General features: G+C 46.2%; 2 protein-coding genes across 2 annotated transcripts in view; one reads left to right on the top strand and one right to left on the bottom strand.

Moving 5' to 3' along the window:
* Window positions 1-18,769, bottom strand: part of LOC126263686 (protein unzipped) — a 111,532-nt gene extending 92,763 nt beyond the window's left edge. The window contains exon 1 of the mRNA XM_049960813.1: window positions 18,640-18,769. Within this exon, the coding sequence (XP_049816770.1) occupies window positions 18,640-18,653 (14 nt within the window). The 5' untranslated portion in view covers window positions 18,654-18,769. The remainder of the gene's footprint in view (window positions 1-18,639) is intronic.
* The window catches only part of LOC126263688 (mitoguardin), a 503,310-nt gene continuing 495,260 nt past the window's right edge, over window positions 14,228-22,277 (top strand). Inside the window, exon 1 of the mRNA XM_049960815.1 lies at window positions 14,228-14,354. The gene's annotated coding sequence lies outside the window, so the exon portion shown is untranslated. The remainder of the gene's footprint in view (window positions 14,355-22,277) is intronic.

The raw sequence follows: 22,277 nt of genomic DNA on the forward strand, positions 1-22,277 counted from the left end.
TTCTCCTCGTGGATCACACTCGCGCAGTGATACCTGAACGCGCAAGGTATTATAACGAGTGTACAGACCTCCGATGAGTCAGTCTGCACCAGTCTGCATTTGTCTGTACCAGTTTATAGTGAAGTTTCAGTCTGCGTCTAGTAAGATTATCATATTCCTGTACATAGCCATGAAGAGAAATGTATAGACACTTTGGCAAGTATCAGAGATACGTGAGAATAAGATTAACATACCAAGACCAAAGGAACTTCAGATTGTCAATTGTAAATAACATACAGAATCAAGTTATGTAATGTTTATACTTGTCATTATTTTAATAAATGTGTGTGAAAATTAATCAAGTTCTGTTTTAGTTGGTCACCGTAAATCTGTTGCTCTAAGCGTGCAAGTGGCATTTCTATCGTCTGACCTAACGGCAGAAGATAAACACGCCACGATAAGACCACGAGACATATTGCTGACACTCGCCTACTTCGTTAGAGCGACAAGTCAAATAATCTGATGGTGTGTGTACCGAAGGTCTTATAGTACGCACAGCACACAGGTGTATCAGTTTCTTTGGCTCTTCAGCGTATAAAGCAAGAGAAATTTTCTGCCACTGGAGAGGCCATTATTGGAGATCTCCGTGGCGATTACAGTCGGATATGGACCAGGATGCTGACAGGAGCAATCTGAGTTGCCGATAGCATCTGTGTTGGCCAGTAGTGGAATCGCGCCACACAGGTTTGCTGGGTGAGCACGCACGCAGGTCTCTACCCGCCAGCCACCCCTCCTCGCGGCAGGGGGCCTCCCTTAACGGTCGCCTCCACCCCGGGGCTGCAGCTGGCGTACAGGCAGAGCCAGCGTCTGCGGATGTCGCTGCCAGAGCTTGCCTCCCTGCCTCTCCCTCGCTCCTACCTTTAATTATCTCCCCCGCCCTCTGCAACACTGGAGGGCCGCGTGGCGTCCCGTTAGCTGCGGGAGGTTTCCGCTCAGGATCTGCGCTCCGCTTTCTCGACTTCCGCAAGCAACAGTGCGAGGCTTCCCGAGCGCTGCTCTCGCTCTGTTCTGCCTCGGGCGTAATTAATGCTGCCACCGCGGCGGAATTCTCGCCGTCGCCCTGCAGGCGTCCCATTACCTACCGAGAGGCGGTGCGCCCCTTATTACAACTGCGGTTAGGCAACCGGGTGACACACGTTAGCAGTTAACGCTCGCATTCTGCTACTAAGATTTACGTTCTACGTGTTCCTACAGCTGCATTTCATGCAGTCGCATTCCTCAGTAGTTACTGTCTGTGTAGCAAAGAGTGACAACTGTCAAACCACCCTGCGGCTTTTCTAAAACGATCAAGTAATTCCAATTATTCACTTTTAACCTTTTCTTGCTCCATTATCGGTATTTAATTTCCCAGACGCTTTTAGACCTCTATGTGAGAGGTAACTCTGTATCAAGTAAACAAACAGTTCTTCGATAAAAACCTGCCACACTTTTCATGTTGACCATGTTAACAGATCATCAGAATATCCGTGAAAGTGTTCAAACTGTGTCGTGTAAATTCTGGAACGACAGGAAAATGGAAACTTTCCAAGTGAATACCTGTAAAATTTTCATAAATGGTGAGAAAGCACGTCTTACAATCTGTGACTACTTGGAAAATACTGGTCTCAGAAAAAAAAAAACAACAGGCACCAAGAATGCCTGTCGTATAAGTATCGTAAACCATCATGTGATGCATGTTGTGATGCATACGTAGCAACATCTCAGCATGACGCGGAGAATGGAAGTGCTTGCCACACGAAAACGTAAGTAAATACGAAAATAGGCGCGAAAACATCGCGAAAAACTAAATTACATCTAGAAGATAGGTTAACTCTCAGAAAAAAAGAAAAAAAAAAACAACTTTCTCATCAACATCGTTTGGTTGCAGATGAGAAGCTACCTGTAATAATTAACACAAAAGTGGTTCAGAAAATTCATGCTCACCAAATGTAAAGGTATTTACAAAAAGAAACGATCTGTTGTTTGAACTAAAAATGCACGTAATTTTATAATCATGTAACAAAAATGTTCACATTACAGAATAAATAAAAACGAAAACGCACTGATGATGGCACAGTGGTGACGAAACATGTTTGGGTAATGAGAAAAACGGTGTTTTGCGTAAGTGGCGGACCTCAAATCCCAAAATTCTAACTGCAAACACGGCCAATACAAGGAGCTGCAAACCAAAAGATGGATGTAAATCATCACCTTCTCATTATAAAAGAGATTCATGTCGCAGAAGTGCACAGCACTCTAATAACGTCAGCAGGTGAAATCTTCCAGTTGGGTGGTGAGATAGATTTATACTCGTATTACGGGCGATAATGACGAAAGCTTAAATTCCAACTACAGCGTCACCGTTACTTGAAGCAATTGAGTGGTAATTTTTATGACGGTGCAGCCGCTGGTGCAACACTTGGGGCTGACGCACCTCCAGACCGCTGCGTCCTTGGAGAATGACCGGGCGGGCGCTGACGCATCGGAACGCCGCGCTCGGCCGGGCTAGACTCGTGGAGCCTGCTGTACCCTCCGGCGTCCCCGTATCTGCGGAGACCCCTCGCAAGGTACTGAATGAGCCAGCCAGCCAGGCAGGCAGGCTAAGCTCGCCGGGCTGGTTCCCCCCTCGGCAGGTATTGATCGCATCGCAGCACGCGTGTCTGCGCTTCGCCCCTGCGGGACCGGCGACTGCCGGCCGTGTCGTTCGACACAACCCCAGACGGTGCTACGACAGCTGTCGCGCCTGCCGGCTGAGCACTGCTGCCGTCCTCGCCTTCCCCACAAACTGGGCTGTTCATCGGCATTCCCCTTATGGCCACAGCTGTTACGTACACCAAATTAATTTAAAACCTGCTGTTGTACACGAGGGGGAATCCAAAAATAGCGACAATTTTTCTCTGCTAGTTGGTAAAACACTTGTTCCAAATTCCTCCGCAATGTGCCATCACTGGACACCATTACGTACAATACTGGCCATTAAAATTGCTACACCACGAAGATGACGTGCTACCGACGCGAAATTTAACCGACAGGAAGAAGATGCTCTGATATGCAAATGATTAGCTTTTCAGAGCATTCACGCAAGGTTGGCGCCGGTGGCGACACCTACAACGTGCTGACATGAGAAAAGTGTCCAACCGATTTCTCATACACAAACAGCAGTTGACCGGCGTTTCCTGGTGAAACGTTGTTGTGATGCCTCGTGTAAGGAGGGGAAATGCGTACCATCACGTTTCCGACTTTGATAAAGGTCGGATTGTAGCCTATCGCGATTGCGGTTTGTCGTATCGCGACATTGCTGCTCGCGTTGGTCGAGATCCAATGACTGTTAGCAGAATATGGAATTGGTGGGTTCAGGAGGGTAATACGGAACGCCGTGCTGGATCCCAACGGCCTCGTATCACTAGCAGTCGAGATGACAAGCATCTTATCCGCATGGCTGTATTGGATCGTGGAGCCACGTCCCGATCCCTGAGTCAACAGATGGAGACGTTTGTAAGACGACAACCATCTGCACGAACAGTTCGACGACGTTTGCAGCAGCATGGACTATCAGCTCGGAGATCGTGGCTGCGGTTACCCTTGACGCTGAATCACAGACAGGAGCGTCTGCGATGGTGTACTCAACGACGAACCTGGGTGCACGAATGCCAAAAGGTCATTTTTTCGGATGAATCCAGGTTCTGTTTACAGCATCATGATGGTCACATCCGTGTTTGGCGACATCGCGGTGAACGCACATTGGAAGCGTATATTCGTCATCGCCATACTGGCGTATCACCCGGTGTGATGGTATGGGGTGCCATTGGTCACACGTCTCGGTCACCTCTTGTTCGCACTGACGGCACTTTGAACAATAGACGTTACATTTCAGATGTGTTACGACCCGTGGCTCTACCCTTCATTCGATCCCTGCGAAACCCTACATTTCAACAGGATAATGCACGACCGCATGTTGCAGGTCCTGTACGGGCCTTTCTGGATACAGAAAATGTTCTACTGTCGCCCTGGCCAGCACATTCTCCAGGTCTCTCACCAATTGAAAACGTCTGGTTAATGGTGGCCGCGCAACTGGCTCGTCACAATACGCCAGTCACTACTCTTGATGAACTGTGGTATCGTGTTGAAGCTGCATGGGCAGCTGTACCTGTACACACCATCCAAGCTGTGTTTGACTCAATGCCCAGGCGTATCAAGGCCGTTATTACGCCCAGAGGTGGTTGTTCTGGGTACTGATTTCTCAGGACCTATGCACCCAAATTGCGTGAAAATGTAATCACATGTCAGTTCTAGTATAATTTATTTGTCCAATGAATACCCGTTGATCATCTGCATTTCTTGGTGTAGCAATTTTAATGGCCAGTAGTGTATTAGTTGCCGTAGCGGTATTGATGTGGAAACATTATCGTGGTCAGTGTGACTCTTTTGTAAACTCTGTTTCACGTCTTCGGCGGTTTTTCAGTGGCAGATATCAAATACCAACGTGATAACATCAGGTTCTGTTCCCTGTCAGGGAAATCAGCAGCAGAAACTACCGCAATGCTTCGGGCGGCTGATGGGAAGCAAGCTTTGAATCAGGCAAGGTTTTACGAGTAGTCTGAAGTCTAATCAAACTGCGTGCCTACGGAGTATCGCTTCAGTTGTGCGACTGGATTCGTGAATTCCTGTCAGAAGTGTCACAGTTTGTAGTAATAGGCGGAAAGTCATCGATTAAAACAGAAGTAATATCCGGCGTTCCCCAAGGAAGTGTTATAGGCCCTCTATTGTTCCTGTTCCATATTAACGACATAGGAGACAATCTGAGTAGCCGTCTTAGACTGTTTGCAGATGATGCTGTCATTTACTGTCTTGTAAAGTCATCAGATGATCAAAACGACTTTCAAAATGATTTAGATAAGATATCTATATGGTGCGAAAAGTGGCAATTGATCCTGAATAAAGAGAAGTGCGAAGTTATTCACATGAGTAGTAAAATAAATCAACTAAATTTCGATTACGCGATAAGTCACACAAATCTGAGGGCTGTAAATTCAACTAAATACTTAGGGATTACAATTACTAATAACCTAAATTGGAACGATCACATAGGTAATATTGTGGGTAGAGCAAACCAAACACTGCGTGCGATTCATTGGCAGAACACTTGGAAGGTGCAACAGGTCTACCAAAGAGACTGCTTACACTACGCTTGTCCGCCCTATTCTGGGGTACTGCTGTACGGTGTGGGATACGGATCAGGTGGGACTGACGCATGACATCGAAAAAGTACAAAGAAGGGCAGCTCGTTTTGTATTATCGCGAAATAGGGGAGATAGTGTCACAGACATGATACGTGAATTGGAGTGGCAATCATCAAAACAAAGGCGTTTTTCGTTGCGACGCGATCTTCTCATGAAATTTCAATCACCAGTTTTCTCCTCCGATTGTGAAAACATTCTGTTGTCACCCACCTACATAGGGAGACATGGTCATCATCATAAAATAAGAGAAATCAGAGCTCGCACGGAAAAATTTAAGTGCTCGTTTTTCCCGCGTGCCGTTCGAGAGTGGAGCGGTGGAGAGAGCTTGAAGGTGGTTCATTGAACCCTCTGCTAGGCACCTTATTGTGAATAGCAGAGTAATCACGTAGATGTAGATGTAAAAAACGACTCACGAACGGGATGTCCCTCGACTTCCTGAACGGACGAAAACATTGAAAAAATCCGTGTTGCGACTATGTTTGTTCGTCATACAACAATCGGCGAACGATTGGAATATCCTGGACCTCATGACAACTAATTTTGACTGAATATCGGAAGATGAAACATGTTACAGCAAAATTCGTTCTCCGTGTGCTTTTTTGACAGGCAGAGATCAGTCGTTTGCGCATGTGTCGGGAAGTGAAAGAACAGTCAGAAACTGATCCTGATTTTTATGCAAAAATCATCACGGATGACGAATTGTGATGTTATGGATGCGAACTAGAACCAGTCCAGCCAATAGAAGACTCCTTTATCACGAAGACCAAAGAAAGTGAAGCAGGTGAGACCCCATACGGAGGCAATGTTTTATCGACAGCATAGGGCTCGTATACCATGAATTTGCTCCTCAAGGTACCACAGTTAACCAACGCTACTACCTTCAAGTGCTAATAAATTGCCTGAAGCATTGAAAAAAAAAAAAGACCCAAATTGTGGCAATCAGGAGATTGGCTTTTTCATCACGACAACGCCAATGTGCACACAGCATTATCAGACAGTTTTTGACCAAAAACCACATGTGAAGGGATTCTCACCGGACCTTGCCCCCCCCCCCCCTGTGATGCTCTTTTATTCTCAAGAATGACAAGAAACCTGAAAGGGAAGCGTTTTCAGTCGTAGAAGAAGTGGAAAAAATATCGCTGAAAGCACTAAACAGCACAACTTGAGACGAGTCTAAAAACTGTTTTCACTTATAGAACAAAACGTTGGGACAAGTGTCTTATTCCTGATGGACTCTGTTTTGAAGGTGTTTAAGCTCTGAAAATGTTCCGTCGAATACACGATTTTTTGTAGAACATTTCTCGTTATTTTTGCGTCCCCCTTGTGGCGTTGTAGCGAGGTGTCGCATCATTACAAAATTGTAGCGAAATGCAGGATCGATGCTTGCTGCAAGTATCGGCAGTTGACTCTCGGCGTAAACAGCTGTCGTCAGTCTCTCAGAAAACATCTGAGCAGATATCGGGAATAGAACATGCGTCCTTCCGTATCGACGACCGTGACGCTTGCCTTTCGGCTACGGAGTCACTTTTTACACAAATACGGAACAATTGCTGGAAACAATGACATCCCTTAAATATCTGCAATTTGCATACGGTGCAAAGTGGAAAGACCGCATGAAATTAATTTTAGGAAATACAGATGCCAGACCGATTCACTTGACGAACCCCCAGCAAGTGCAGTCCACCACATGAAGGAGGTAGCTTACAAACCGCTCCTTCGACCGCTTCTCGAATATTGCTCATCAGTGTGGCCGAAAAAGAGCAGCACATTTCGTTACAGGTTCGTTTGATAAGCGCGACTACGTCACGAAGGTGCTTTCCCAACCCCAGTAGCGGACGCATTATGCACTAAGGCGTGGTTTATTGTTAAAATTCCGAGAGCATACTCTCTTAGAAGAGTGTACCAACATGTTACTCCTTCGTACTCGTATATTTATATGTTTATCGATATTACGCCGGACACCAACAAAGCGAAAAGTACTCACGTAGTTGCGCCAATGACAAGTCTTATGACTTTTTGCTGCCTGGAGCGAGGAATGGCTCTCCCTTAGTCCGTCTTAACACACACTATGTTGCGATAAGTCATTTCGTAAATTTATCTGAGTGTTGTTACAATGTACGTCTTTAAGCTACTCACCTTAACGTCTGCGCCGAGACGAAAATTATCACTTGATTGCTTCGAAAACGGCAGTGGCTAAGCTGAAGCTGTAGGTGTAACGTAAGCTGCAATCACTGTCACCATAATAAAAATTATTTTCAGTGCCCAACTAGCAGATATTATTCTCGTGAAAAGCGCTTAAGCAGATTATTAAAAAGTATTGGACAATGTGTGGAAGGCATTTTTCCCGTTTTGCACGCTAAGTTTCCAAGTGCAACGTAAAATTTACTACGTCAATGCACGAAAAAAAGAAAAGCCCTTAGCTTAGAGAAATATTCCTTTCCGTCAGCGTTACAAGATCTTCATTTTGCCGGCCGGGGTAGCCGAGCGGTTCTAGGTGCTGCAGTCTGGAACCACGAGGCCGCTACGGTCGCAGGTTCGAATCCTGCCACGGGCATGGATGTGTGTGATGTCCTTAGATTAGTTAGGTTCAAGTAGTTCTAACTTCTAGGGGACTGATGACCTCAGAAGTTAAGTCCAATAGTGCTCAGTGCCATTTGAACCATTTTTGAGACCTTCATTTTCCGTACTACGCAGACAATTGCAGTAAAATCGGAGAAATATAATTTTTCTGTTCGTCTTCATTTGATTATTATTAGCGGACAAACACATCTACAACAGCTGGGGTTTCTAGTAACGAGTAAAATAAAGAAATAAATTTACGGAATGGTGGTGTATGCTACCGGGAAGGCAGGCAGATACCTTCTGGTCCCGTTTCCATCTATGCTCGGCCCGGGGAAGCAGCGCGTCCTGTAGACAATGAGTTACCAGCTACAAAATTTTGTGCCAGTAACTAAGAGTTAGCTGTGAGAAATTACAGCTTTGGCAAAGAAGCCAGGGGGACAACTCTGCAAGTAGTGGTCAATTACGTTGCGCTAGAGCGTTGACTTTGTCTTCGTTCACTGACCCCCGACGGTGGTCTCTACTCTGCGGCAATTCCGCGGGCCGTGATTTAATATTTCGCGCACGTCTGACTGTTAGTGTTCGAAACGAATGAGGCTGCTGTGCAAATAACGGCCAGACTGGCGCCCACTTGGCGCGGCTAGCTTTCTGCAGCCCCTCATTATCCGCCAAGGAACGACGTGATGCGGCGAAATCGAACTGCAGCAGGTAGGAGGGGAAATAATAAAAAAAAGGCACTTGATCCGAGGCGGCTTACGTAGCGGAACGGAACGGGACAGCAGGGTCGTTCCTTTTGGACGCCAGCACAGAGACCGTCGTACGTTTTTCGCGTTGCGGAAATCGACGTCGCTAACGGTACACAGGCAGGCGGTAGCGGTGGCGTCTGAGGAAGAACGGGATCCTCCCGCCGCGAACCGGCCACAGCCGCAGCTGCGCGCGTCGCAAAGGTTACTATCCCACTCTCGGCGGCAACACACCTTTGTCTCGTAAGGCTGGTTCACAGTAGGCCACTACTGAAGTAGATGGCGAGCGGTTTAGTAAACAAACGCGTGTGGGAACATGGTTTAGCCAAGCAGTTTATACACTACTGGCCATTAAAAGTGCTACACCACGAAGATGATGTGCTACAGACGCGAAATTTAACCGACAGGTAGAAGATGCTGTGATATGCAAAGGATTAGCTTTTTAGAGCATTCACACAAGGTTGGCGCCGGTGGCGACACCTACAACGTGCTGACATGAGGAAAGTTTCCAGCCGATTTCTCATACACAAACAGCAGTTGACCGGCGTTGCCTGGTGAAACGTTGTTGTGATGCCTCGTGTAAGGAGGAGTAATTCGTACCATCACGTTTCCGATTTTGATAAAGGTCGTATTGTAGCCTATCGCGATTGCGGTTTATCGTATCGCGACATTGCTGTTCGCGTTGATCAACCTCCAATGACTGTTAGCAGAATATGGACTCGGTGGGTTCAGGAGGGTAATACGGAACGCCTTTCTGAATCCCAACGGCCTCGTATCACAAGTTCTCGGCTGGCCTTACTGCTTTGTGAGTTCACGACGCAAGTGAAAAAGTGGACTTGTGTAAGTCTGTACCGTCGGCAGAATAACGCAACATGACTCAGCTGATTTCTCGTTCGCGAACATAAATGTCAGATGGTTCAAATGGCTCTGAGCACTATGGGCCTTAACTTCTGAGGTCATCAGTCCCCTAGAACTTAGAACTACTTAAACCTAACTAACCTAAGGACATCACACACATCCATGCCCGAAGCAGGATTCGAGGATTCGAACCTGCGATCGTAGTGGTCGCGCGGTTCCAGACTGTAGCGCCTAGAACCGCTCGGCGATCCCGGCCGGCCAGGTAAGACATGCGGCTGTGAAACTCCTCACTGTATGGCCATCCTGGGATAAAGCTGACCTGTGTGGGAGTCATACCAAATAGCACTATCAGCAGCGTCGCCAAGATGCCGAAAAACGTAAACTGGCAGACGCTTCAAGGTTTATGCCACATATTCCGCGAAAGTGTATTTCTTAATTTATTGGTATGGATATACCGGGTGATCAAAAAGTCAGTATAAATTTGAAAACTGAATAAATCACGGAATAATGAAGATGGAGAGTTACAAATAGACACACATGCTTGGAATGACATGGGGTTTTATTTGAACCAAATAATACAAAATTTCAAAAAATGTGCGACAGGTGGCGCTTCATCTGGTCAGAATAGCAATAATTAGCAAAACAAAGTAAGACAAAGATGATGTTCTTTACAGGAAATGCTCAATATGTCCACCATCATTCCTCAACAATATGTGTAGTCGAGGAATAATGTTGTGAACAGCACTGTAAAGCATGTCCGGAGTTATGGTGAGGCATTGGCATCGGATGTTGTCTTTCAGCATCCCTAGAGATGTCGGACGATCGCGAAACACTTGCGACTTTAGGTAACCCCAAAGCCAATAATCACGGACTGCGGTCTGGGGACCTGGGAGGCCAAGCATGACGAAAGTGGCGGCTGAGCACACGATCATCACCAAACGACGCGCGTAAGAGATCTTTCACGCGTCTAGAAATATGGGGTGTTTTTTTGGGTTCTAATAAAACCCCACGTCATTCCAAGCATGTGTGTCAATTTTTACCTCTCTATCTACATTATTCCATGGTTTATTAAGTTTTAAAATTTATACTGACTTTTTGATCACCCGGTAAATAGCCCATCTCAACAGCGAAATGTCATTTGCAACAATACTAAAGTAAGGACAGCACAACACTCAGCCCCTGAGCGGAGAAAGTCTCTGACAGGATCGGGGATCGAACCCGGGCCCTTTCGGTTAGCAATCCGCCGTCCTGACCACATGGCTACCGAGGCAGACAGTACTTAAAAGTTTAAATAACCAGTATTGAGTGAGAAATGCACTGCAGCAGTGTATGTATCGCAGCGGTAGGGACTGCGAAGACATAATTAGACCAATTAGAGAGCGCACAGACGCGGTTAATTAAGTATTCTTCCCACGCTCCTTAGTTGAATGGAATAGGAAGAAGCGCTGATAAGTAGGGCAGTGGGAGGCACGGTCTACCGTGGACTTCACAGTGGTGTGCAGAGCATAGGTAGAGCACTGATTGGCAGAATGTAGGCTTGGTAGTCACGTATGGTACAGTACTCCGTACATTTGACCGCGTCGAGTAAAACGGGTTTGAGAAAGGCGTGTCGGCCAGTATAGGCGCCGGGCGGGCTGCGGTCGTCCGCGCGGCGTGCTTCACGGGCTTTAACTGCGGCGCCACCGCGGCGCGGCGCGCAGCGCAGCACGACTCGGCTGTGTTTTCCGGGCGCTTTAGCAGGTTGCCCGGCAACCGAACACCGCTGAGGCTTGGCCGGCCAAGCGGCGCCCGTCACCCGAACCTGAGCCCTTGCCGGCCGCCGGCTCCCGTTTCACGGGCAGCGCAGCCGCAGCCGGTCTCAGCGCCATCCCGGCACACTCGCCTTTTGTAACACGGCAGCGCGCTCTCCTGGCGACACGTTTCCGCGAGCGCCGAGCGGATATCCCAGCCAGACCACTGCCCAGGGGGTCGAGTTTCGATACCGCGGGCCGCACGTGGCGCGGCGCGTGGGCCGCTAGTCACACTCGCGTGCCGTCTGACGATGGCTTGTCCCAGCCAAGCTGATCACCACCCACGCCTACCGCTGTTCAGTACACGACTTGCAGCAGTATGACATTTCCCCGAGCCTTACGACGCCAGACACGGATCCAAGCTGGTAGGGTGGGGGGCGGGGGGTGGGAGGAGTTAAGCCTCCACCCTCTCCTTCATCCAAAACACACAAATCGGTAAATGCGGTTATATTTTTACAGATACCAATTTCCAAAATTCACAGCTAACTTTCGGAGAGTAAAGTAGCATGAAAAAGGAGCATTTCAAGTGTCAAAGAATTCTATAAATTATTAGCTTCATTTAAGACAGTATACGTTGAGAAGTTGCTTCTGCTGCCCTCGGGAATGGGATTACGACCTGACCCGTAACATCGTGTCTTGGTAAAGGCGCACTTTCCCAGCCTCACCGTAGCCGCTACAGTGACTCACATAATTATTGAGACACTCGTTAATAACTAGCCTTTGCGACGCACTGGCCCTGTAGTTCAAAGAAAACAGTGTACACGCATACTAGTTGTTAATATCCCTGTTCGACCGATTCAACGCCACGGTAAAATGTGTACGTTTAAGATACAGGGGAGAAGCAGTGACCCTGGAACCTCCAAATGCCGGTAACGTGCGTCAACAAAGTTATTCGGACACACTCAGTTGGGCCGGCGGAGTGGCCGAGCGGTTCTAGGCGCTACAGTCTGGAACCGCGCGACCGCTACGGTCGCAGGTTCGAATCCTGCCTTGGGCACGGATGTGTGTGATGTCCTTAGGTTAGTTAGGTTTAAGTAGCTCTACGTTCTAGGGGACTGACGACCTCAGAAGTTAGGTCCCATAGTGCTCAGAGCCATTTGAACCACACTCAGTTGTCCTGCGGAGGTCGTGTGTAGAGGAGCCGCGGACGCGTGTGAACCTAACTATTCAGCGATGTGATGTGCTGTGTACTGCTGAGGTAATGACGGGTCGCAGAAGAAGAGAGAGCACATTCGGGCAAATGCAGCTAGTAATTTTTCACCATAGTATAACCAAAAGTTTTCGCAAAATTGCTGAAATGTTAGAAATGAAGAAAAGTACAGTTTCCGATGTAATGAGAACACTCCGGGAGGAAGACAGGATTGACAATCTACCACATACGAGACGTCAAAAAAAGTTTTCTGTGTGAGGAGAGTGTAACATCCTCAGAAAAACGAAAAAGGACCGCAGGTTAAGTGCTGCAAAACTCACTACTGAGATTCCCAAAGACATCGGAAAGGAAGGGAATTCCGAAACGATACGGAGGATACTCAGAAGAGGTAACTTTCACTACCGTATTCCAAGGAGGAAGCCTTTCATAAGTAAAATAAATCAAAGAAATAGAATCCTGTTTGCCAAATAGCATGTTAGTGCCGACAATATGTGGTGGAATGACGATACATTTGCTGACGAGAGTAAATTTAACATATTTCAGTCTGACAGGAGGATAACGGTTTGACAGTGACCTAATACTGAGCGCTAAGAGAAATATTTCAAAGCAATGTAAAGCTTGGCGATGGACATTTAATGGTGTGAAGGTGCAGGCCGGTGAATGGAATTGGTGCAGTGCTTTTTAATGAGCGTAAAATGGACCAATTTCAGTTCCTCAGAATAATGAGCATCAAGAGAAATATTTCAAAGCAATGTGAAGTATGGCGGTGGACATGGAATGATGTGAGGGTGCAGGTGGGCGAATGGAATTGGTGAAGTGCTTTTTAATGAGCGTAAAATGAACCAAATTGACTTCCTCAGAATACTGAGGGAGAATTTGCAAGAACGTCGAAAACACGGTGATTGAGGAACATTTTAAGTTTTATCAAGCTAACGAGCCGAAACGTACGGACTGTACGTGAGGCTGTGATTATTGCTTAACTGTTGGAAGGTACTTCATCTGCCCCCTCAATCACCAGACTTGAATGTGATTGAGTATCATTGGGGCAAACTTGATGACGAAATAAGGAAAACACGAATCACATCTGGAGAACAGCTGGAAAACAGATTGGAGGAAGAGTGGCAGAAAATATCTCCCAAGTAACCCGGAAATTAGTGGAGAGCATTCCAAGTCGTGTCAGAGAACCAATTAAGATGAAAGTAATGCCTATCAGATACTGAACTTTTGGACGATAGGTAGAAAGAAAGGTGTCCGAATAATTCTGAGCAATATTGGTTGTGTTTGTTAGTTATTATGTTTGTGTTTGCAGTGTTCTTTACAAGTTTGATGGACATTAAGTCTTCACGTTCCTTACAGGAATTTCTATTTAGTTTATACCAGTGTTTTATTATTACAGAAATCACTAATAAGAAGGGAAATATAATACATCATGTCTGTCCGAATAATCATGTGAGTCACTGTACCAACAAAAAATCCGTCACGCTTCGGAAGTCTACAGGTGAAACGTTCAGAAAGACTGACATCCTATACGTAGGTGGAAACGACTGAAACAAACATTCCCGTCATTTACTCTCTCTCATAGTCGTCACAGTTTCAGCGCTAACTGAAACACTGATAATGTGGAGTGCACACTTCGATTTTATACTGCGTGAATTAGGACGTTTGTCAGAGTTGTGAGAGTTTGTAACTGTTGTAGTTGCTAAATTAACTCCAAGACCCATATTGACCTGAAATTTTCGGACGAGTACTTTTGAAATGCTATCAGGCCCGGTTTAAGGCCTAAGCGACGCAAGCCGCTGAGGAGACGCCAGTGGCGCCACAGCTGCAGGGTTTCTGTACAGGATGTATCAGAGTCAGTAGCGCCCGCTAGGGGGGCCGAGCCGAGAGTGGCCGTCACGGGCGTCCCAGTGCAAGAATTGTGTACAGTGCGTATCAGAATTAGTAGCAAGAAACTGACTCGGGTGGAGTTGTACGAACGAAAAGGGGGCATCAAATGGTAAGTCACTTTATGGAAAATGTTCTCGATCCAGTCCTGAATGCTATGTGCTCTACAGCAATTGCTTAGATGTTGTGCTAAAGCGATGTACTAAGTACCACTGTAAACAAATTATTATAGGAGGGGAGAGAGGAGGAGACAGTAACAAAGTGTGACTCTCACCCCAAAAATCGAACCCTGGAGCCGCGCCTGTACCACACAGTAGTGTATAATTGCAATCTCAATGAAATTTATCCAACTGGAGCACGCGATATATTTCGAAAAATACTTTTTTATTCAAAACTGTCGTGGTCGCAGTGGATGGACTCTTAACAAAGTTTTTCTGGTTTCGACTCTCTGTGAGTCGTCGTCATCAGAAGCAGCACCTTGTAACAAAGGTACCACGTCGACCAGTCAAATAGCGCTAATCTTGGTCACTTCACATTATCTCTAGTTAAGGGACTAACATAGGCGCTGTGTGATTGTGTTATTTTTGTAACAACATGCAGGGTCCGATGATGAGTCATAAGAGTCGAAACCGGTAAACTGTTGTCAGTCGATCAAAAGCGACCAAAACATTTGCACATTAAAAAAGGAACTGCAGTCAGCCGTATTATGATTAAAACACGTAACTCAGTTTTATCCATTGCCGACATTATTTGCCACTCTAATAGTTACATAAATGACATACGCCGACAGCGTCTGCATATATACTCAGGCATCCACTTCTCAGTGCATGACGGAGCGTAATTCGTTGCAATATTAGCGACTTCCCGTTCTATTCCACTGACGTATTGCACAACGGAAGAACTGTCGTCTCAGTGTCTATGCTTATGCCCTAATCTCTCTGATTCTGGTACTCCCTACGCGAGATAAACTACGGTCGCAGCTTAATGGAAACACTTCGAATGCACGTTCTTTAAATTTACTCAGTAGAGCTTCGCCAGAAGTAAGCAGATTTCCATTTAAGTTCCCCAATCATCTCTGTTGAACTTTCGTATGGTCCTTCCCGCCCTGTTATTCTAGCAGTGCGTCTCTGAATTCCAAGTCTGTTGTCATGTATACTGGATAAGAGTTCCAAACACTACCGTAATTACTCCCATTAGCCTTGTCTTGCGTTTCCTTTACAGATACGCTACACTTCTCCAGTGTCCTTCAACCAAACTCAAGTTTGCACTTTCTTTCCCTTCGAGTGAATGCACTACTTACTGCTGTCATTTAAACTATGTGACGGACTTGAAAAGTTCACCACTAATCTTTTAATTGAACACAGTCGGTAATTTTTTTGTCACGATCATTATCTTGCATCCACACTAATTTCAAGGAGGCTGTCAGTCATTACAGCAAGAGGAAACTGCCCAAGACCTTCTGCATTTCCTTTCGATCGACCAACGACCGTCCTTTCCTGTTGACAAGAGCGTCATCAGAGAGCAGCCTGATACTGCTGCTGACAACACACAGCAAAAAGTAGGCCGAAGAGCGGCTGTTTTGTTGTGTGGTGGAACTTCCCACATACAGTTCACCAATCTATATAGGCATAAGCAGAACAGTTAGTGAAGTAGCGGTATCAGTCAGTCTGTATCCGCTTTAGGATTAACTTTAGCCCTATGAGAAAAATAGCAAATATCTAATTTTTTAAATCAAGGAGGTGCGTCAAATCACGTGTTTCATTTACCTCACGCAGCTCAATTCAGACACAAACTCGGAGACCTTATGAAAGATGGGGACCTTAATTACTGAGGGGGGAGGGGGGGGGGCTGGTATATGGAACAGTTCAAAGACCTTTCACATCTACGTCTTTACACTTTCCGTCACTACTTGGGTGTGTGTCTGGATGTAACGTCAAGTGGCTGGCAGAGTAAATCGGTTCACTGATAAGTGGAAAGCAACACCGTGGTGCCTGCAATAGGACCACTGCTAATAAGGCACTATCGTATTAGACGGCCTTTTTACACTATCGAAAACCATCAGTTCACAGCAAGGTCAGCAAAACGAAACACTTGCTCTGGACGGCGCTCGAGCACAAAGGTTTTTGTGCTTGTTCACCGGGAGGAATTATCAGAGAATTAACTTGATGTCATTCAAGACCGTTTCTCACCATTACTGATACCATACTGTGACGACTGTAGCACTTTATTCGGTGGCGAAATTTCAAGGCAGCTGCCTTTCTCGTAGCCACACTTAGATAACTGCTGAATCTAAATTAGAGGATATCTGCCGTTAGCACTTTCTCCCTTTATTGAACCCAGTTTTAAATCGTATCAACAGATTGCAGCCGATACGTCGTCGAGTAGTAGCATGTGGTGTTGAGAGGCATTGTTCCTGCCACAGAGATGATATCGGACTCAAAGGTCTATGCTTTATGTCAGAACGTTTTGGCGTGCGTCTTTAGCGGCTCCAGCTCCGCTTGCAGTAAGTTTCATTTCGGCCTGCGTCACAAACGTCTGTCTCGGAGGAGAGACGCACACCAGATTTCAGACACATAACAACCAGATTTCGGACACATAGCAGTGCAGGCTGTTTGAAGCAGATGTCATCTGCAGCCGAAACTACCACGGGGTGGTTTAAAACTACCGTAGTCCTTCGGGAACGGACAGTGCTGCAGCTGGCGAAATTATAAGCGTCGAAGACTTCCAGCTCCACGTATATCGAGAGGAGACAAATAAATTAAAAAAAAGTGTGAGTGAAGAATAAACGTTTCCACCCTGCCCACCACCATGCCAGGTAAAACCGGTAACATAATTAACACTAAAGACGACGCGGAGCCTCTCTGAAGATCAGCTGTTGTATTTTTCGATACCGGTTGTGTTGTTAATAGTTCACATACTAGGGAATGGTATAAGAATCAATGTTATAAGATTGTTAACTTTCTCAGCTCTGGAATCAACGAAGTACTCTGACAGAATTGTTATTACTCGCAGAATCGAAACCACATTCATATATCGGTGTTTTATGTGAACAATGTCACGCTGCAACGTGGTTCGGATTCCACTTCAGACTATAGATCGCCCTATAACTGGTTAGATCACTCAGTTTTCACGGCATAACCTCCAGTAGGCAGCAATATTACCTCCAAAAGTACTGTGGCTTTCAGACTTCGCACTGAGACCACGTGTACATTATTTAAATGCTGGAATTTATAGCGGTAGGCGGAAATTAACTTTAGATTACGCGATCAGAATTGTGGCTGTAGGGGTCTGCTCGGTCTATATATGTTAAGATACTTACACTGGTCGCTGAATTTCCGAGGGCGGGGTTACAACTTCGCAGCAGTGACTGTGTAAACTGCGAAAGGCGTCATCACGATATTATTTGGAACTTTTAGACCAAGACAGTTACATGCGCTATTCCGGTAAAGTGCCTACGTCATTTATAAATGTTTTGGCCTGCAACATTCATCTCTCATGAATTCTGAAGAGATGTCTCTTACCATTCAATGACCGAAGTGATAAAAGTGTATACGCGCGAGAGCTGAGACACGTTTCAGCTGATCTACGGACGCGCTAAGCAATGCACATTATTTAACATTTTGTGTTCGTAGTACTTTATTTACTTTATGACCAATGTAATAGTTTTAAAACGTCCTCACCTTGCGTCTCCGTTGTAAGGCGCCAGTGCAGAGGGTTGCTTCTGCCCCTCAAAAGATATGCGAGCTTTTGCAGTTTTAGGTTATAAATGAAACCAAACTCATTTATGCTAATTGAAAGCTTTTATATCAAAAACTGTTTAGGGATTGGTACCAACAGCAGTTCTTTCTGTGAGAAAACATTTATTTTTTTGACGAGTTGTTATTAACCTCACGTGCCGGCAGGGCGACAAGCTAACCCGTTTAAAATTTCCGTTACGGCGTCAGGTACGCATAGATAACGAGGCGCCCCTGACTGCCAGTGCGCGCGCGACCTGCGTCGAAACCTGCAATTTCATTTACTGTGCGTTCTCCGTAACGCCAAACCAGAATGTCTCTGCGCGGACTGGCTTACTAGAAGTAGTGACAGTAACGAAGATTTTTCGGCACCACTTGCTATTCATATGAAGTCTGTTCGTCAACGTTTTATGAAAGTGTAGTTCGACATCAATTTGTGTCTGAACAACAAGTATACTCTTTGCTAGATCTTGTCGAAACGGGTGGCAAGTGTCGAATTTCCTCATGAGTAAAGGGGAGAAAAATCTTTGCGCCGATCAATTAGTGCGGTGTCCACCTGGAACAGCTCAAATCTCGAAATACATTTGGTCTGCACCAGAGGTACGTCTGCACGGAAAAGTCGGACAGAGCGGCACGGCCATCGCCGGCGTACCGGCGACTTACCTTGCTATACCCATTGCGAGCGTAATCACAAAGCGCACTCCGTTTGACACTTCACTCCTACACAGACTGTACACTTGCTCGCTCTCCGCCCTCGACTGCTTTCTGCTGCGTCGAGCTTCCAACTGGAGAACCGGCCGCGGGCCGCGGGCCGCGGAGGACCCGCTCCGGCGCGGGACCGCCGCCGCAGCCCATTGGTCGCCGGCTCCGCCAATGGCAGCTGCCCGCTGGGTGACGTCACCTGGCCGGCTTGGCACCGCGTCAACGTTCGAATTCTGCATCGGCGAGAGGTCGTTTTGTTCGCGATGTTTGTTTAGCTACAGGCAGTAGGCTGTGTTCTCTTTATTAGTGTCAGTCAGTACATCTTTCAGCCGATTTTTTTTTATTCGTGTCAGAAGCACCAAGGATACAGGAATATAAAAAATGAATAGCACATAGAAAAAAAATTAATTACAGGCATATGAAAATATGTTGTTGTGGTCTTCAGTCCTGAGACTGGTTTGATGCAGCTCTCCATGCTACTCTATCCTGTGCAAGCTTCTTCATCTCCCAGTACCTACTGCAACCTACATCCTTCTGAATCTGCTTAGTGTATTGATCTCTTGGTCCCCCTCTACGATTTTTACCCTCCACGCTGCCCTCCAATGCTAAATTTGTGATCCCTTGATGCCTCAAAACATGTCCTACCAACCGATCCCTTCTTCTAGTCAAGTTGTGCCACAAACTTCTCTTCTCCCCAATCCTATTCAATACCTCCTCATTAATTACGTGATCTACCCACCTTATCTTCAGCATTCTTCTGTAGCACCACATTTTGAAAGCTTCTATTCTCTTCTTGTCCAAACTGGTTATCGTCCATGTTTCACTTCCATACATGGCTACACTCCATACAAATACTTTCAGAAACGATTTCCTGACACTTAAATCTATACTCGATGTTAACAAATTTCTCTTCTTCAGAAACGATTTCCTTGCCATTGCCAGTCTACATTTTATATCCTCTCTACTTCGACCATCATCAGTTATTTTACTCCCTAAATAGCAAAACTCCTTTACTACTTTAAGTGTCTCATTTCCTAATCTAATTCGCTCAGCATCACCTGATTTAATTTGACTACATTCCATTATCCTCGTTTTGCTTTTGTTGATGTTTATCTTATATCCTCCTTTCAAGACACTGTCCATTCCGTTCAACAGCTCTTCCAAGTCCTTTGCTGTCTCTGACAGAATTACAATGTCATCGGCGAACCTCAAAGTTTTTACTTCTTCTCCATGAATTTTAATACCTACTCCGAATTTTTCTTTTGTTTCCTTTACTGCTTGCTCAATATACAGATTGAATAACATCGGGGAGAGGCTACAACCCTGTCTCACTCCTTTCCCAACCACTGCTTCCCTTTCATGCCCCTCGACTCTTATAACTTACATATAATATATATAAATATATATATACAAATATGTGTGCACAGAAACAAAATGTTATAGGCATTTGGCCCATAAGCGGGCTACGTCGACAGCATTTGGGGTTGCCAACATCAGATCCTCTAAAGTGCAGTGTGAAGGACATTCAGGGCAGTTATACATGTGCTGGGTCGTCTGCACCTCTCCACAGTCGCAGTTAGTGATCTCCAGACCACCCAGTCCTCATCGTAACCTGGTGCCAATTCTTCCTTTGGTTCCATACAGTGCCCTTCTCCCGACCGCTTCCATCTCTCCACCCTAGATCCAGGTTGGTCGCTAAAATCTTCGGTTGCTCTGAGAAAACTGCGTCTAGATTTCAAGCGTTTGGTGGCTGGCTGAGTTTTGTGGAGGAGGTGGCTCTCTGCCATCTCAGCTCTCGCTCTTTCACTATAAGCTGCCGCTTCTCTTCGCACTGCAGGAGGTGCAATCCCAGCAAGATGGTAGAGCTTGCCTGTTGGCGTCGGTTTCAGACATCCAGTGACGAACCTGCAGGTCTCGTTCAGAGCAATGTCGACCTGTTTAGCGTGGGTAGAGTTGTACCAGACACTGCTTGCATATTCGCTTGCTGGGAAGCAAACTGCTAGTGCTGTGGTCCTCACTACCTCTGGCTTTGCGCCCCAGGAGGAGTTCGTTATTTTCCGAAGAATATTATTTCTGCCGCTCACCTTCATTTTGGTGTTAATACAGTGCTGTTTATACGTCAGAGCCCTGTCTAGGGTTACTCCTAGGTATTTGGGGTTAACGCAGTGTTCGAGGAGTGTGTCCTTCCAGAAGACACGCAGCTTACGGGATGCCTGCTTGTTACGGAGATGGAAGGCGCAAACTTGTGTTTTGCTAGGGTTCGGCTTGAGTTGATTGTCGGCGTAGTACTGACAGAGCATGTCTAGCGCATCCGTGAGCTTTGTCTCACCATCCTCAAAGGAGTCACCCTGTACGGCCATAGCACGGTCATCGGCGTAGATATAGTTTTCCGTACCAGCTGGCAGTGGTTGATCGTTGGTGTATATGTTAAAAAGTAAGGGTGCCAGTACGCTGCCCTGAGGGAGACCATTTTTCTGGGCCCGCCACCTGCTATGCATCCCTTGGAATTCCACAGAGAACCTAGGGTTCTCTAACTGTGGATGTGAATTTGACGTCCCTGGTAATGGCATACAGCTTCTTCATTAGCAGACGTAAGTTGACGGTGTCATATGCGGCTGTCAAGTCAATAAAGACGACACCGGTTATTATCCGGTTCTCATAGCCGTCTTCAATCAGCTGCGTGAGGTTAATTACCTGAGATGTAGTGCTTTTCCCTGGGCGGAAACCTGCTTGTTGGGGGATTAGGTAGGGTTCTATGGCACTGGAGAGGCGATCCTGGAGTATTCTTTCAAAGATTTTAAAGATATGGCAGAGAAGTGATACGGGTCGGAAATTTCTGGGGTCATCAGCATTTTTGCCTGGTTTTAAAATGGCAATAACTTTAGCCTTCCTCCAGATTGTGGGAATCTGACCTGTTTCCATGCAATTGTTAAACAGTTTCAGTAGCCATTGTTTAACGTTGGGACCAAAGTGTTTAATCTGTTCAACAAAAATCCCGTCCAGGCCCGGGGCCTTCCTTAGCTTGCATTTCGCTATGGCTTTGTCCAGATCTGCCATTGTGAGAGGGGTGGCCAGAGCTGAATTTTCTTGGTGTTCAATCCTGTCTATTTTGGTCTCCGACTTCCTGATTTTGGTGTCGGGTTTCCCATTCTTGAGAAGCTGGTGGGCTATTTGGTCGGCTGTGACGGGAGCATGTCCTGGAGAGAAAGTCGGGTCATTGTTGAGACGTTTAAGGAGTGTCCAGGCTTTCTGACTGCTCCTTTTCATGCCCAATTCCTCTATTGTCCTCAGCCATTTCTCTCTCCTGGTTTTAGCTAGTGACTCGGTTACCTGCTCGCCCGCAGTGATAGTTTCCGCGGATAGAGGGTTTGCGTCAAACAGTGTCAGGTATTACTGCAACTGGTGCTCTAATTCTGGCGTAAGGCCTTCAACATAATTGCTTCTGCATCCTCTAGGGATCGATTGCTTGGAACACCACTGCATAGCCTTCTCGAAATTGTCATAGAATCTTGGTTCAGGTGGTAGGTTGTTTACAGAATCTTCCATGAGGTTTTGAAAGGTTGACCATTCTGCTTTCTTAAAATTGTACCTACGGCGAA

The sequence above is a fragment of the Schistocerca nitens genome, chromosome 6 (genome assembly GCF_023898315.1).
Source record: "Schistocerca nitens isolate TAMUIC-IGC-003100 chromosome 6, iqSchNite1.1, whole genome shotgun sequence".
NCBI classification, from domain to species: Eukaryota; Metazoa; Arthropoda; class Insecta; order Orthoptera; family Acrididae; genus Schistocerca; species Schistocerca nitens.